General features: G+C 42.0%; 1 protein-coding gene across 2 annotated transcripts in view; it reads left to right on the top strand.

Moving 5' to 3' along the window:
• The window catches only part of PXDNL (peroxidasin like), a 458,440-nt gene that overhangs the window by 127,692 nt on the left and 314,269 nt on the right, over positions 1-16,479 (top strand). Inside the window, exon 1 of one of the 2 annotated variants that reach the window (XM_032296052.1) lies at positions 6,222-6,880. The exons of the other annotated variant lie outside the window; for it this stretch is intronic. Coding sequence (XP_032151943.1) covers positions 6,831-6,880 — 50 coding nt within the window. The 5' untranslated portion in view covers positions 6,222-6,830. Of the gene's footprint in view, positions 1-6,221; positions 6,881-16,479 lie in introns of those variants that run through there. 2 annotated transcript variants of the gene reach the window in all.

Raw genomic sequence — 16,479 nt, 5'->3', positions numbered from 1 at the left:
TAGTACTTAGGAAATAGAAGAAAAATGTATGTAATTCAGAGGTGCTGAGTATTAAACAGATGAAAAGGCATTTCTGAAGTTAAATGGTTGAAAACCATTGAAAGCAAGAAAATACATGTAAAGCCTGTAAACTCAATGCAGCTTCAAGTTTTTAGTCCTATTGTTTTAACCAATGCATTTAAAAATGACTTCTTAAGTTCTTATTTAAGTCCTCAGGGATTTTTTTTTTTTAATTTTAATTTGGCATCTGTGGCTTGGTGGCATGCCTTAATTAAATATGAAAAAAGTTATGCCCACATCCGACAATCTATAAAAGGCTAAACTTTTAAGTCTAAATTGCTGAAGGGCTGATGTTTTCCTGTTCATCATCTCCATATTTAACTAAGCTCTGTAGAGAGGCGGGGCTTTTGCATTCTTGGGTTTCTAATCTTGGTTTGCACATTTAAGAGATTATAGATTCATTGCATTAAAAATATGGAAAAAGTTATAAACATCTATTAATTGATTTTTCTTTTTGATATGCCAGTTGGGTCGTCTTTTAGTCTTTGTCAAAATGTCCACAGTCAAGGGCACTGCTTCCTTCTCGAGATCATTCATTTTCCTGCATAACTTTGACTTGGAAGCTTTAAACATTTATTCAGCTGAAATCTGTCTCCCTACACCTGCTAATCTTTCTTCTTATCTTTTTGGAGGAAACCTGTAAGTATATTTTTTATTGTAACTCATGTTCAAACTTATAAGAAGTATTTGTTCATTGTATACAGTTTTGAAAGTATAACAAAGAATAAAAATGAAAAAGAAGGCCTGGTGCGGTGGCTCATGCCTGCAACCTCAGAATTTTGGATCACGAGGTCAGGAGTTCAAGACCAGCCTGGCCAAGATGTTGAAACCCTGTCTCTACTAAAAATACAAAAATTAGCTGGGCACGGTGGCATGTGCCTGTAATCCCAGCTACTCAGTAGGCTGAGGCAAGAGAATCGCTTGAACCTGGGAGGCGGAGGTTACAGTGAGCTGAGATCGCACCATTGCACTCCAGCCTGGGTGACAGAGTGAGACTCCGTCTCAAAAAAAAAAAAAAAGAAAAAAAAAAAAAGAAATTCACCTATATTTCTACCCTGCAGCAACGGCCACTATTAACATTTAGGATCTTTTCTTATAGGTTTTCCTGTATGTGCTTATTAACACATTCAGTTGGGAAATTGGAATTGAACTCTGGCTTGATACACTGTTTTCAGAACTACGTTTTATGTTGTGAACATTTCCCCACATCATTAAATATTGATGTACCATAATTTATTAATCATTCTCTGTTGACCACTTAGTTCAGATAAACATATGTGTGTAAAACTTGGAAATTCTGTACTTTCTGATGTTTGAAGAGAGTGTTTGCATATTTCCCAAGTCTTTTCAAAGTTCAACACCCCTCAGATGTTTTTTCCATCATTTCTCCTCTAATATGGTTTATCTATCTGCATTGCACCATCTGAATCTATTTCTCCTGAATTTAATTCTGTTTTCTTGTAACTTTCACCCACAACCAAATACAGCACTTTGGTTGACATCTGAGAGTTTCAGAGCAAATCAGGAATATATTTTCTTAAAATTGGTGAATTTTATTCTATAGTCTCATAATACAATATCATGTTTTCTTAGTTTTTTTTTTTTATTGACATACTGGCTAATACTAGTTTTCCACAGAAATAATTATTTTTAGTTTATAGAATCTCAAGGGTTACCTGGTGTGTAGTCCTTAAAAGCACTAATTTATAATCTAAATTAAGTCCCAAAGTTATTTCTCCTCACACTAGACTTATATAATATGTTATTTGTAATGGAAAGAACATTTATTTCTTTTATATTCAAAATGTGCCATGATTCCAACAGCCACTTTGAGTATGACTCTAATAGGCAACATTTGACCTTTCCCCAAAAACTTCAGGTTATTTGTAAACTGGATATTTCCTTCCCTGCTATTCTCCTTTTTATTAATATGATGTTGAGCCAGGCAGAAATGAAGCCATAGGACTCCAACACTCTTGTAGAAACCTCCTTCTGATGTGAAGCTAATCCATTTATCCTGCAGCTATTGACCAGCTTCCGGCAATATTTCCACCTTGTCCTTGTGAGATAATTTACTTAAAGCCACTTTTATTATGTGTGCTGCACTAGCCAGTTTCCAAGCCTCTGTTAAAGAGTGATTTGAGGACAGGCACGGTGGTTCACGCCTCTGATCCCAGCACTTTGGGAGGCCGAGGCAGGTGCATCACTTGAGATCAGGAGTTTGAGACCAGCCTGGCCAACTTGGTGAAATTCCGTCTCTATTAAAAATACAAAAATTAGCTGGGTGTGGTGGTGTGCCCCTGTAATCCCAGCTACTCAGAAGGCTGAGGCAGGAGAATCACTGAATCTGGGAGGCAAAGATTGCAGTGAGCTGAGATGGCACCACTGCATTCCAGTCTGGGTGACAAAGTGAGACTCTGTCTTAGAAAAAAAAAAAAGATTTGACTTGTAAGAGTTAGTTTATTCTTAGGGAAATCATGCTAAATCTTGGTAATCATTATTTAAAATATGTGCCCATTAACCTTTGTCAAATAACTCAAATTTGTCTACTCATTCTGAAATGTTTATGACTACTGTACGCTGTTGAGTGTGAGATAGAGAGGAGATGGAGAGAAAGTGAGTGCGCACCATTCTGACACGTGGTGAAGTCAGTGACAATGGCGGTTCAGAGCAATTCGGGATGAAGGAGAAGGGGAATGAAGGTCTGTAAGTGATCACGTGTTTGACAAAGCCTGCTGGGAACTGTTCCGGAGCCACAGCTCTAAGGGAGGAATTTGGAGAGACGGATCGGGGGCTACTGAAGAGCAGCTCTGCTTAGTTTCTGGTTTTCCTTCTGGTTTACTGTAAGTAAACTCTAGAAATGAAATTAGTAGATTATTTAAAAAATGATGGTGGTCGTAGATTAATTCTTTTCTACTCTGGAGAAAACTCAGCTCTTTATTTTTAAATAGATTTTGTAAAAAGTGAAAAGTCAATAGAGGTCTCTGTTGCTGTGATTTCTGGAAGACCACAAAAGAATTGAATTGTAGCTTCTAATTCCAAAGCAGGAGAACACTATAAAATTTTTCTTTGGGGCAAATGAGTTTCAAGTGTGATGCAAAGCTGCTGTTTCTCTCTGCATATGTGTATTTGCGTACCCATGGAAAACACTGGTTCTTTCAAGTCACCAGATTCAATTGCAATCAAATGGAATTCTGTCAATCTCTTCAAAATAAAGATGTACAGCAAAATTCATACTATTTCAAGTCAAGTCACGCAACAATAGTTTCTTGGCTAACATCAGTGATCTTTACAAAGGTTTTGCATTTTCTTTGAACCCAATACTTGGTTAAAAATGTTATTTTTCTTAGTCTTGTTTCATTTTGAAGTTTCTTAAGATGCCTCAGTAGAATATTGAATCTTGGCATTCTTCTTTATGTACGGCAATGAAAAGATATTGGTAATAATTATTAAGCCAATACAGACTAATGGTGATTTTATAGTTTTATATGCAATTGTTAGATTTGCCAGGAGTGCCACTCAGTACAGAGCAAAATACAGCTCCTCTTTACCCCAGTGGAGGACGTGTTAGTGTTAAAGAGAACACTAACAGATGTTCAAGAGAGTTGCCGTTGTCGCACAATGGGTCAACAAATCTCAATTTAAACCTGGTGTTCTTTCTGTTGCATCACATTTTATCAGCAATGAAAAATGTTCTAATAATAAAAAGCTGGCGATACAGTTATGTGCCACAGAATGATGTTATGGTTAATGATGAGCCACATACGATGGTGGTCCCTTAAGATTATAATATCATTTTATTTTACCCTTTCTATGTTTAGATACACAAATACCATTGTGTTACAATTATCCACAGTGTTCGGTACTGTACCACACTTCACAGGTGTGTAGCCTAGGAGCAATGGGCCCCACCATGTACTGTATCGTTTGTGTGTGTAATAAGCCCTATACACTATATAGTTCGTGTGTGTAATAAGCTCTGCCATGTAGATTTGTGCACATGCGCTCTATGATCTTTGTGCAAGCACGAAATCATTGAACGACACATTTCTATGACGTATCCCTCTCCTTAAGTTAGACATGATTGTATTCTCTTCATGTAATTCTTCCAAATCAAGCAAGAAATCTTTTTTTTGGCGGGGGCGGGGGAGTGATGGAGTTTTACTCCTGTCACCCAGACTGGAGTGTAATGGCATGATCTCAGCTCACTGCAATCTCTGCCTCCCAGGTTCAAGAGATTTTCCTGACTCAGCCTGCCGAGTAGCTGGGATTACAGGAGTGCATCCCCTCACCTGGCTAATTTTTGTACTTTTAGTAGAGACGGGTTTCACCACGTTGGCCAGGCTGGTCTCAAACTCCTGACCTCAAGTGATCTGCCAAAGTGCTGGGATTACACTGTGCCCAGCCTGAAGCAAGAAATCATCATAATGTATTACTTTACTGCTCACAACTTGTTGAATTAATGAACATATGGAAAGATGGAGTATATTTTATATTCTTAAGGTGTTCATGGAGTTATTTTTTAAAAATGTGTGTGTAAAAAGTACCATTTTACAAATGGTTAAGAAACCCCTTCCATTAGATTTGTGTGTCTTTGTTTTAGATTCCAGGGTTCAGGGAAGCTTGGGTAACTTTAATTCTGCCCAGCATGGATATTTTGCTTTTGACAGTCATTTTCTAATCCTTGGCTAATTAAATCAGAAATTCCGTCTATCTTTTGGAGTGTATGTTGTGTGTATGTGTGTGCCTGTATATGTGGTAAATTCTTGCCAATCTAATAGCCCATATGAAACCCTGAAGTTACTTCTCCAAAGTCTGACCAACTGTCTCTTAATCAAGAGACTAAAGGATGCCATAAATTACAAATTGGCTGGGAAGCTGGAAATGTTTCCAAACGTAAGTAGGCAATTATAATTATTCCATTATTCCAGTCATACAATAAAACTGCTGACTAGAAACTACAATGAACTGCACAGTATTCTTTCACTCATTATAATAGATTTCTTCTGAAAGTAGGTCATATCAGAAGCTTTTTCTTTTTAGTTACTAGCAGCAAACAATAATGTGCTCTAATGGAATATCATTTTGATCAAAGTCAGAAGACTTAAAGTCTAGTTATGTTTTTGGTGCTAGTTAATTCTATGAACTTTTCTACAGCATGTTTCCTTATTTTTAAAATCTGAATCAAAGTCCTTAATTAACAAAATTTCTTCCAGCATAATGTTGAAATAATTGTTTTGAGTTCACCCCAAGAAGAAAGTAAGTTGATATTTTAATATATTCATTAATTATTATTCATTAATTCATTGATTTTTTATCATAGAATTTCTGAGTGACTTCAGTATGCAAGCTACTATGTTATTTATTTTTAATGATACTTAATTAATATTTATTTTCTCCAAAGAGCCTACATCTATCCATCCATGCACTTGTCCATCCATCCATCCAGCTATCATTTTTCAATAAATGGTTATCGATCCGTTATTATAGGAAAGAACATTTAAAAGCTTACGGACCTTCTGACTAGCTAATATTTTTATAAATTTCTGGAATATTTGACAAAAATATGTTAAAATATTTACCACACATATCACCTAAAGGAAGAATAATTTTTTGAAAAGAAGATAAAAAATAATATTGTTTAATACATTAATTTTTAATAATATTGATAATGATGTCAGAATTGTGTATGTAAATGGGATATGGAGAATATTATGTGATGTGAATTATTATTGCATCCTCTGAACTGAAATACAGCACCAGCAGTCATATACATTTGTACACACATGTTGTAGACCCTGCTGAAACCACAGGGTAAGAAAAATCCTTCCTGTAAGAGTGCTTTTCACATTTCAGCCTCTTGTCTTATTACCATGGTCCCATCAGAAATAAGCCTGGCGTGGTGGCTCATGCCTGTAATCCCAGGACTTTGGGAGGCGGAGGCAGGCGGATCAGTTGAGGTCAGGAGTTCGAGACCAGCCTGGCCAGCATGCTGAAACACTGTCTCTGTCTCTACTATAAATACAAAAATTAGCTGGGCATGGTGGCACTTGCCTGTAGTCCCAGCTACTCAGGAGGCTAAGGCAGGAGAACCCGGGAGGTGGAGGTTGCAGTGAGCTGAGATAGTGCCACTGCATTACAGCCCGGGTGACAGAGTGAGACTCCGTCTCAAAAAAAAAAAAAAAAAAAATCAAGTGTTCGGTTCTTCTTTTAAATGGCTACAATGGTAGTAAACTTTCTGGAGTCAGTACCAGCATTTCTGACCTGTGACATCAGAAATGGTGAGTCCGGCCTTATCACCTGGTGCTCAGCTATATCGCTGGCGAGTTCGGTGTCAGCTGATGTTTCACACAGGGTGATTTTCAGGCACGAAATGCAGATGAAAGCGGATTCATGACAACTCATTTCTCACCTTTAAAACAAAACGTTTTGCCATGGAATGAGCAAACGTGATGTAACCATATACTGGAGGCTAATTCTAAGTTATGTCTCTAGTGCAAACGGATTTAGAAAAAGCAGCCCCTCCTTGTGCGTTTTTAGCAAGAGGAGCTGCAACTGTACTTCCAAACAGTTCTGCTGTAAATAGCCCTGAGCTCTTGTGGTCACATTCTTGGCACACTGATTTCTCTGGGTTACTATCGAGTTCTATGGCGTAGTGAGGTTGTAGATATTTACGTATTTGGCATCCGTAGCTCTTTGGATGAGACGTTACTGCTGATCTCACTGTAGGGAAAATCACAGCACAAAAATACCGTTGCAGGAAACCAGCCATGAAAAATATCAATTTGGGGAAGAAAAGACAGAGGGCAACTATTTTTCTGTAAGCTAAGATAAATAATTTTGCAGTTTTCACCAGGCGTAGAGTTGGTAGGGTTAACAGGGAGGGTTGGGAAAGAAAACCACTGTTTTTGGAAAAGGTACGTTTTGTTGGAACTTCAAGGAGTGTAAAACACTCTTTCATTCATCTTTTTGTTGAATGAACACGGTGGCCTGGGGCCATGCTCTGTGCTGCACAGAAGCTGGGGGCTTTCGGGGCATTTGCAGAATAATGGCCAATGGATGGGCTGGCACATCAGGGCACAATCAGCCTTTCTTATTAGATTCAAGGCCTTATGGACGAGATCATGACTAAATAGAAGTTGAAGATGGGCGGATCTTTTCTAGCATTGGATGGTGAGAAGGGATTCTAGAAAGAACAGGGTGGCATGATGATGAGTATGACACGTCCTGTAGCATGCTGGGATGGGGATATGAGGCCGGGCTCATGCACAGGTGTTAGAGGCAAGCCTAAGGGAGGGAAACAGAGAATCGGCATGGGTCTCAGGTTACGCTCAGCTCCGGTTACGCTCTGCTGGTGGTAGACAGCCATGCCTGGAAGTATTTTAAACTGAAAGAATTAAAATAAATCGACAGCAAATCCAACATAGTTTGCTTTCCTACAAAAATCCCCCACAGCTGCATGCAAGAGGGGCATAGAGTGCAGGAGAGGCCAGGCGCGGTGGCTCATGCCTGTAATCCCGGCACTTTGGAGGTCAAGGCAGGCAGATCACCTGAGGTCAGGAGTTCAAGACCAGTCTGGCTAACATGGTGAAACGTTATTTCTACTAAGAAATACAAAAAATTAGCCAGATGTGGTGGTGTGCGCCTGTAATCCCAGCTACTTGGGAGACTGAGGCAAAAGAATCGCTTGAACCTAGGAGGCGGTGGTTGCAGTGAGCTGAGATTGCACCATTGCACTCCAGCCTGGGCAACATGAATGAAACTCAGCCTCAAAAAAAAAAAAGGAGAAATAAAAAGAGAGAGAGAGAGTGCAGGAGAATGGGCCATCAGGACAGTGATGACTTGACCTGGGGGGTATAGAGGACTTGGTGGCTGCGTGGATGTGTAGGGTCAGGAAGAGTGGGTGGCTTCTAGGACTCTGATTTTGTGTCTGGGCTGAGAATAGAAAAAGTGAGAAGGGGAGGATTGTCTAAGACTTGGGGTAAAGTTGAGAGGTATCTTCAGTACACGCATTTATTAGAGAGGTCAAATGGGTAGATGAATGTCAAATACGAAGGACGTGGTCAATCACTAAGAGAAAGAGAAAGATCTGGTATGTGTGTAGGTATACAGATATATGCATGCATATATGTATGGCTGTCTCTCTAAGTATAGACACACATTTATGCTTCCTCATGCATATATGTTCTGCTTACTTACTTTTATATAGCTGCATGTAAACCAAAAGAGTGGATGAAATTGCTAAAGGAAGGTCAAGGGAGGAGGGGAGAGGGCTCATACAGAGGCACGCAGAAGAACATGCTCTGGAAAAAGAGTTGGAGACACACTGTCTGTTTAAAGAGAAAGGAGAAGATCAAGGATACCTTAAAGAGGAAGCCAGCTGACATGATCAAATGCCACCGAGAGATGGAGCAAAACGATGACTCCAGTTCACTATGGGTCAAGAATTCAGAGATGACCAAGGCTGGGATGATTTGAAAGAAGTAAAAGAGGAGGTTAACTTGCAGTGGGTTGAAGAAGAAAGGCAGCAAAATGGCTAAACATTTTTTCAGTTGTTATCGTTGGTATCCAAATATCAGTGTAAGAGATGAAGCAAAAATGTTAAATAATTCACCAAAATTTTGACCAGTGAAAATTTGGCCCCAAAAGAACAGTGCATAGTTGACAGTTCAGACTATTGCAAAATCCAGTGTCTCTGTCAGTGGCCTCGCATCATTACAGGAATGAAGTGTGGTTGGTGTACGGAGATTTGAATTTTGTGGCGTGCAATACACATTTCCCAACACTTAGGCAGGTCTGCACAGAACTGCAAGTGACAGTGACCAGCTTAGCTATTCTTGTAGAGGAATGTACATTCTGTTAACTGGATTATTTTTTCTTTAAACAATTGATTTTGAACTGGAAAGAAAGAATGCTTTGAATTTTGCCAGTTCTGAGCCGTAAGTGATCCGTTGACTAGCGTGATTATTATTGCTACTATTTTGGTTCAATACTCCGTGTCAATATTTATGCTTTATTTTGCATATAAGGAAGATAGACATGTCCCTCCTCTTCAAGAGCTCCCAGTTTGGCTGTGTCGGGTGGGAACAGAGACACTATGACAACATGGTGTTTAAAATGTTCTAAAAGCAGTGTCTGTATTGATATTGGTCATGTTATGACTACAAGCACTTATTAGCAACTATTCAAAATGCTCTGGATAAATCCTCACATTGAGTACTAATCATCATTATCCTTGTTTTGTAATGAGGAGTTCTGAGAGAGTGTGGGCTGTCTGAGCCCCTAGGCTCAGGGGTGGCCAGGGATGACCCACCCCAGGTGCACTTCCCTGGCTGAAACCCGCATCCCAAGCACTGCGCTAAGTGCCTCCACTGCAGAGGCCTTAGGGGAGCACAGGGGTTCCCAGAGTGCAGTTGTCTGGGAACGCCTCTCTAAGGAAAGGAAGGGTGAATTTGAAATCTGCATTCCAGTGTGGCAGCTAGTCCTGGCATCGGCAGCAAGAGGCACTCGAGCAGATGGTACAGCTGGCAGGGCAGCTGCTACCAGCTGTGCTTCCTCTTGACCCCCTGCGAGGGTGCTCGCTGGGAGGTGTGGCAAGGGCACTCCAGGGAGGGGAACCACATGTGCACATGCATACAGCTGGAAAACAGTGTGACCAGGCTGTGATGAGGAGGCTCAGCAGGCCTGGGAGGGTTGGGGGAGGCCAGGGTGTGGAGATGGGTGTCAGCCACACAGACAGGCTTGCTTCCTCCGCAGCAAGACCACAGGGCATCTGGGAGCACATCTCACGCCTGCCAAGTCCCAGGTCACTATATAAATGGTCAAGAACCAGGCTGGGAGGATGTGTCTGACTCCCCCAGGGCCAAGCAGCAGCTACGCAGTAGGAGCCGGGAAGGACAATCAAGGTAAATATCATGCCAGATAAAAATATAACTGAGTCTGATCTCAGCAATCCATCATTTTCTTTCTGTCCTGTGCTGTGTTTATTGGCTCACGTGCAAATGGGCTGGTCTTGTCTAGTGAGATCCGGTAATGCCATTGTGTCTTCCCAGGCACATGGGCATTTGGAGAAGCCACAGTTAAATAGAGAGTGGGGGCACAGACATGGAGGAAATCATTGCACAATATAACAATGATCCTAAAGCTATGAATTATGTTCATTCATTTGAAAAGTTAAATCTTTTCCTTTAAACTCACTTTCTGCAGAATGACAAAGTTAGCAATTCAAGAGGTTATGCTTTAGTTTTGTGTAAAAATTCACTTAGAGCTTCTTATTTCCAAGTAAAAGACATTACTTTATATAACACGGTGTATGATGACCTCAGAGTAAGACTTTGCAGTAGGAGTCTATTTCCACATGCTAGTGAATGTAACCCAGTGACGCGGTTCAAGTGTAGTCTAGTTCTTCCACTGAAGGTCAGATCAAACCCCTTCCTCTCTCTCTCTCTCTCTCTCTCTCTCTCTCTCTCTTTTTGAGGCAGATTCTCGCTGTCACCCAGGCTGGAGTGCAGTGGCACGGTCTCCACTCACTGCAACCTCCACTTCCTGGGTTCAAGTGATTCTCCTGCCTCAGACCCCCAAGTACCTGGGATCACAGGCACCTGCCAACACGCCAGGCTAACTTTTATATTTTTAGTAGAGACGAGATTTCACTATGTTGGCCAGGCTGGTCACAAACTCCTGACCTCAAGTGATCTGCCTGCCCCGGTCCTCCCAAAGTGCTGGGATTACAGGCGTGAGCCACTGTGCCTGTCTCCCTCTTGTCTCTTGAAATCAGCTCTCTGACCTGTAAGAGCGAGCTACGTTTTAGTGACACCTGCTGGAAGAACCAAGTATGTAGGGGATGAAGAAATCTGGAAGGGACTGTTCTTTGTCCGGGCTGTCTCAGTTTACTGTGGGTTTCCACATACAGGGATACCATCGTGAAAGCTGCAATGCTCTCCTGACTTTCAGATGCTTTTAATGAGCTGGAGAAAGTGGCCACACACTCCTATCAACGCTGACTTGCCTTGAACTGGTTAACACTTTCCATTAACTTGGTCATTTTCAGTTCATTAGTGGAAATAAGGGGTGTGTTAGTTCTAACCACTTAATCCCTGAAAGAGAAGGGATTTAACATGAAACACTAATTGTCCTGCCTGAGAAAAGTAGGAACTGGGTTTAGAATAATGAGGTGGAAATTGTACTATAAAGGAAATCAGGAGATAGGTTTTAGGGTGCAGCCCTGGGCCCTCAGTGGCCGGCGGATGGTGGGTCTGGCGATCCGTCATTGGGGTCTCAGCATGCTCACAATATATGTAAGCACAGGTAGAGCAATGGAGGCAGTAAAATGCAGGTGGCAGCCGATACACTTGAGGGCCATTTCCTATGGCCACTGGCTTTGCTTCGAGGGGAATCAGATGTTCTGGGTCTTAACCTCGTCAGCTCTAAAGTCATCATGTTAACACCTGCCTTGAAACAGCGTGTGGAGCTTCAGCTGGGGTGAATGTGTGAGTGCCTTCCTGTTCTCTCCACTTCCCTTTCGGCTTTCTCTTCCGTAAAGTTAAAGGCTGGGCCAACTGATAGGGTAACCAGCTTTGTTTAAAAAAGATCGAGTCTTTCAAGTTTATAAAACTAGTACTGGTTGTTTATAAAAACTGGGATGTTGGTGAAATGTGTACCCTTAGTTCTTATGTTTGTACATATGTGTACTCCCTTGCTACTGACCTATTTTAACCTTCCACGAGTGCCTGACAGTACTCAACAGTAAGACCCTTGAAGCACATTTGTTTTTTGGTATCTGAGGAGGATTAGTCCCAGGAACACCCAGGATATCAAAATCCACAGCCATTCAAGTTTCCGATGGAAAATGGTGTAGTATTTTTTTATAACCCATGCACATTCACATTCTCCCTTATGCTTTCAATCGTCTCTAGATTACTTATCTAATTTAATGTAAGTCCTATGTAAAGAGTTGTAATTTTGTATTTTTCAGAATTGGTATTTTTCATTGTTGTATTTTTATTATTTATTTATTTATTTATTTATATTTTAGATGGAGTCTCACTCTGTCACCCAGGCTGGAGTGCAGTGTTGTGATCTTGGCTCACTGCAACCTCTGCCTCCTGGGTTCAAGTGATTCTCCTGCCTCAGCCTCCTGAGTAGCTGGGATTACAGGTGTCCACCATCACACCCAGCTAATTTTTGTATTTTTAGTAGAGACAGGGTTTCATTATATTGGCCAGGCTGGTCTTGAACTCCTGACTTTGTAATCAACCCACCTTGGCCTCCCAAAGTGTTGGGATTATGGGGCATGAGCCACCACACCCAGCTATATTTTTATTTTTTATTGTTTCTTCCAAATATTTTTGATCTGTGGTCTGTTGAATCTGCAGACCCAAAAATAAGGCTGAACATAATTGATTTTCTGATCCCGGGAACTTCGTGAACAAGCACTTCAGCAGAGCAAGTGCTCAGTTCTCCTTGGTCTAATCCACGAGCTTGAGAGGGAATGAAATCTGCTTCTGGAAAATACTGTAGATGTGGGCTGGGAATTTCACTGAGGAGCAAAACGAAGATGCTAGATGGAAGAACTTTTATAAAGTTGTTCGAGTGTCTTCTCTGAAGCCTTTATAGTATTCCTATTTATGTATAAGTGCTTTAGCCATTGCTGGAGATCTGTAGGCAAGTATCAAACGTACGGGAAAAAAAAAAAAAGAAGAAGAAAAGAAAGGAAAAATCACCCCAGTGCCACCTGCCCCACACTAACTGCAGGCACAGTTCCCACAGGGTCTGCCCTTCCTTTCCGGCTGTCCTCACACTGTGGTCTCCTTCAGACTTTGCCACACCCACAGCTGTACTCCAGGGAACAAGGATGTGAGTGTGCATAAGGAGAGGGAGATTTTAAGGAATCGCCTCACACATTTGTGGGGGCTGGCTGCCCTTGTATCTTCAGGGCAGGCTGGGGACCCAGGGAGTTGCTGATGCTGCAGTTCAAGTCCAGGGGAGCCTGGGGGCAGCTTCCCTCTCCCTCAGGGGACCTTGGACTTTCCTCTTAAGGCCTTCAACTGATTGAACGAGGCCCCCGCTATGTTGTGGAGCGTGATCTGCTTTACTCAAAGCCTACTGGTTTAAATGTTAATCATATTGTAAAAAATACCTTCAGAGCAACATCTAGACTGATGTTTGGCCAAAAACTGAGTTCTGTGGGTACCGTGGCCTAGCCAAGTTGGTCCATAAAATTAAGCATCACAGCAGGTTAATACTGGGCCGGCAAATGACAGTGGAAGGTGACCTCAAGCCCTGGCCGTGAGGCAGCTGGCAGGCAGGAAGTGCACTGGAGATTCGAGAAAATTCAGGAGTCTTTCCAGCTGGGGACACGACTGGGAATCAGGCAAGATGGAGAGTGTCTTCCAGATGCTCTTCTGAAGCCTGGAAAATGTATTTCTAATTCCTACAATGAAGGGCTGTCAAATGGAATGATGAAGTCTTGTTTTACAGCAACAGGGAGAGTGTGGGAAATCTCCTGGATTTCTTCCCTTGACTCCAAGGCCGGGCAGTGCAGAGGTGTCCCGGTCCTGTCCCAGCACTGTCCTGCTGGAGGAGGCTCAGTCACGAAGGGCATGGCCTGAGGGAGGGGCCGTGGTGGGGAAGGGCTGACGAAGGGGGTGGCTACAGGGAGCAGAGTCTGCCCTCAATCTCATGCCAAAAATGGGCTGCAGGCAGGAGTGCACAGGAGTGGGTGTCTCCCAATAAAATAACACCCCAGCTTTCAGGAATGACCTTCTCCCTCCTGCCCTTCAAGGTCGCTTGGGGAGACAAGGACCTGTTTGCCTTTCTTTCTGCAGTGGCAGGCTTGTGCCATTCCAGTGACTTAATAGCATCTTTGCTTTCAATAGGAATGCTTTTGGCTCAGGTACAGATCTGCTTGATCTTTTTCTCAGGAAGACAGGCTTTCTGCCAGAAAGAATATTTCTCAGATTAGAGGGAAGCAAGTAGAATATTTTTCAGATTTGAGAGAAACACACAAACAGAAATCAGCCTGGTGACACGGTGCTCTCTGAGAGGTTCAGCTCATTTGTTGCGCTCTCTGAGCATGAGATTCTTAGCTACGATGGCCAGGCGTCTACTCCAACAAACCTGTAGACGGTGTTCAAGCGGGGCATTACCAGGAGGCCCCATGCCTCGCTGGACGAGCTGTGTGGCCTGGGTCTCACTTTCAAGAAGGGGCTCAAGTTCAGATTTTTGATTTTATCTCTTAACAACATTTTGCATTTAGCCTCAACTACACATAATATTTAGAGGACCACCTTTATCTTACAATTTATAGTGGACCGCACCATCTGTACTGCACACACTATGTAATGTCTTAAATTCTGGGCTGGGTACAGCGGCTCACACCTGCAATCCCAGCCCTTTGGGAGGCCGAGGCGGGCAAATCACCTGAGGTCAGGTGTCCGAGACCAGCCTGGCCAACATGGCGAAACCCCGTCTTTACTAAAAGTACAAAATTTAGCCGGGCGTGGTGGCAGGTGCTTGTAATCCAGCTATTTAGGAGGCTGAGGCAGGAGAATAGCTTGAACCCAGGAGGTGGAGGTTGCAGTGAGCTAAGATCGAGCCACTGCACTCTAGTCTGGACAACAAGAGGGAGACTCCATCTCAAAAATAAATAAATAAATAAATAAATAAACAAATGCTGCAATTTGTGAATTAGGCAGTCACAGATAATTGTATTCTTTATATTAAATTCCTGTTTGTTTGTTGTTAATGTAAAATTTGCCCTAAACTCCCCTGGAATCTTCAGGATATAGTCTAGGCTTCTCTGTCGCTCTGCAGGGTCTTTCTCTGCACATTTCTGCACAACCACGTGATGTAACTCTGTGAAACCCACTGAGAGGAGGCGTAATGTGCTGTGATGAGGGTCTGGTGTGCACTGTTAACTAGGGGACCAAATGGCGTGACCTGGAGCTATGATGGTTCATTTGGAGCTAGTTCATGAGGCTGTCTGTCCATCCCTTTTCTTCACCCTCAATCTGCCATCAGGAGTCATTTTCATCTCGTTTTGGTAGCAGGAATTTCTGAATTGAATTTGAGCTAGAAACTGACGTCTTATTGGTTAAAAATGTTGATTCCAAATTGCTTGTGCAGAAGAGCATTAAGTACTACTTCCCCAGCTTCATCGGCTTGTGCTGGGGAGAGTAGGGGAGACAGATGGACAGACTTGTCTAACTGCTTCTAGTAATTTCCATGTGGCCAACTTTTATCTTGGTACAGTGAGTAGGACTGCTTCTGAACTGAGTTCCAATGAACAATGAATGGGATGAACATTGTTTTACACGGGGGTTGTTATTATCATGAATATTACTTTATCAATATTATGTATATTACAATGGGATGAAGGAGATATAATAATTCAATTTTCACTCTATGTAAGGAGTGAAAATACAATTCTACATTTTATGCTAAGGGAAGTTTTATATGAACGACAAGTTTTGTATCAATGAAATTTCTAGTGACCGATCTGAGTGAAATAGAGGCATTATGGGAAGTGATTTTATTTCTGGGTAAACGTACATACATACACAGAAAGTAGCATGATCGAAATTCTGTGGCCATTTGAATTTAAATAATCTAATTTTCAGAAATATACTTACCCTACAATAGGTAATACGTTGTACAAGGCCCTGTATGCAATCCTAAAGACCTGGGATTCAAATTAAGAAGGGGTATCTTTTCCTAGAATTTCAGTTTATAATGTACGTACCTATAAAAATTTATGTGCCTGAATATACCAGCCAGAGAGGATCGAGTGCTAACATACTCATTTTGGTATATCTCAATATGACTTATTGGGATTTAAGTCAATCTGGAGAAACTCTTTGGGTGTCCAACCATACTTTTTTTTTTTTTTTTTTTGAGGCAAGGTCTCACTCTGGTGGCCCAGGCTGGAGTGCTGTAGTGCGATCACGGCTCATTACAGCTTTGACCTCCTGGGAAGGGATCCACCCACCTCAGGCTCCTAAGTAGCTGCAACCACAGATGTGCACCATCATGTCTGGCTAATTTCTGTTTTTTTTTTTTTTTTTTTTTTGTGGAGATGAGGTCTTGCCATGTAACCCAGGCTGGTCTCAAACTCCTGGGCTGAAAGGATCCTCCTTCCTCAGCCTCCTAAATCACTGGGGTTACAGGCATGAGCTACTGCACCCACTCCAGCCCACACTCAGCTTCGCAGGCATTCCCTGAGCATGCCTCAGTGGTGAGAACAGGGCGTGGCCAAAGTCAGTGGTCAGAGTCTCATAGGCCACTGAGTGAGCCTGAGTACCTTGGAGACCTTACTATGGCACCAGCTTACAAGCGAAATTTGTCTTTCTGGGGGAAGAGCTTATGTCTGCTTACTTGTGGAGAAAACAAGGAGGGAATTCTGATAACAGATATATATAT

The sequence above is a fragment of the Sapajus apella genome, unplaced genomic scaffold (genome assembly GCF_009761245.1).
Source record: "Sapajus apella isolate SASKATOON/1434 unplaced genomic scaffold, GSC_monkey_1.0 scaffold35, whole genome shotgun sequence".
Lineage (NCBI taxonomy): Eukaryota > Metazoa > Chordata > Mammalia > Primates > Cebidae > Sapajus > Sapajus apella.
The sequence above is the reverse complement of the archived record's forward strand: the minus strand, read 5'-3'. Positions and strand labels throughout refer to the sequence as shown.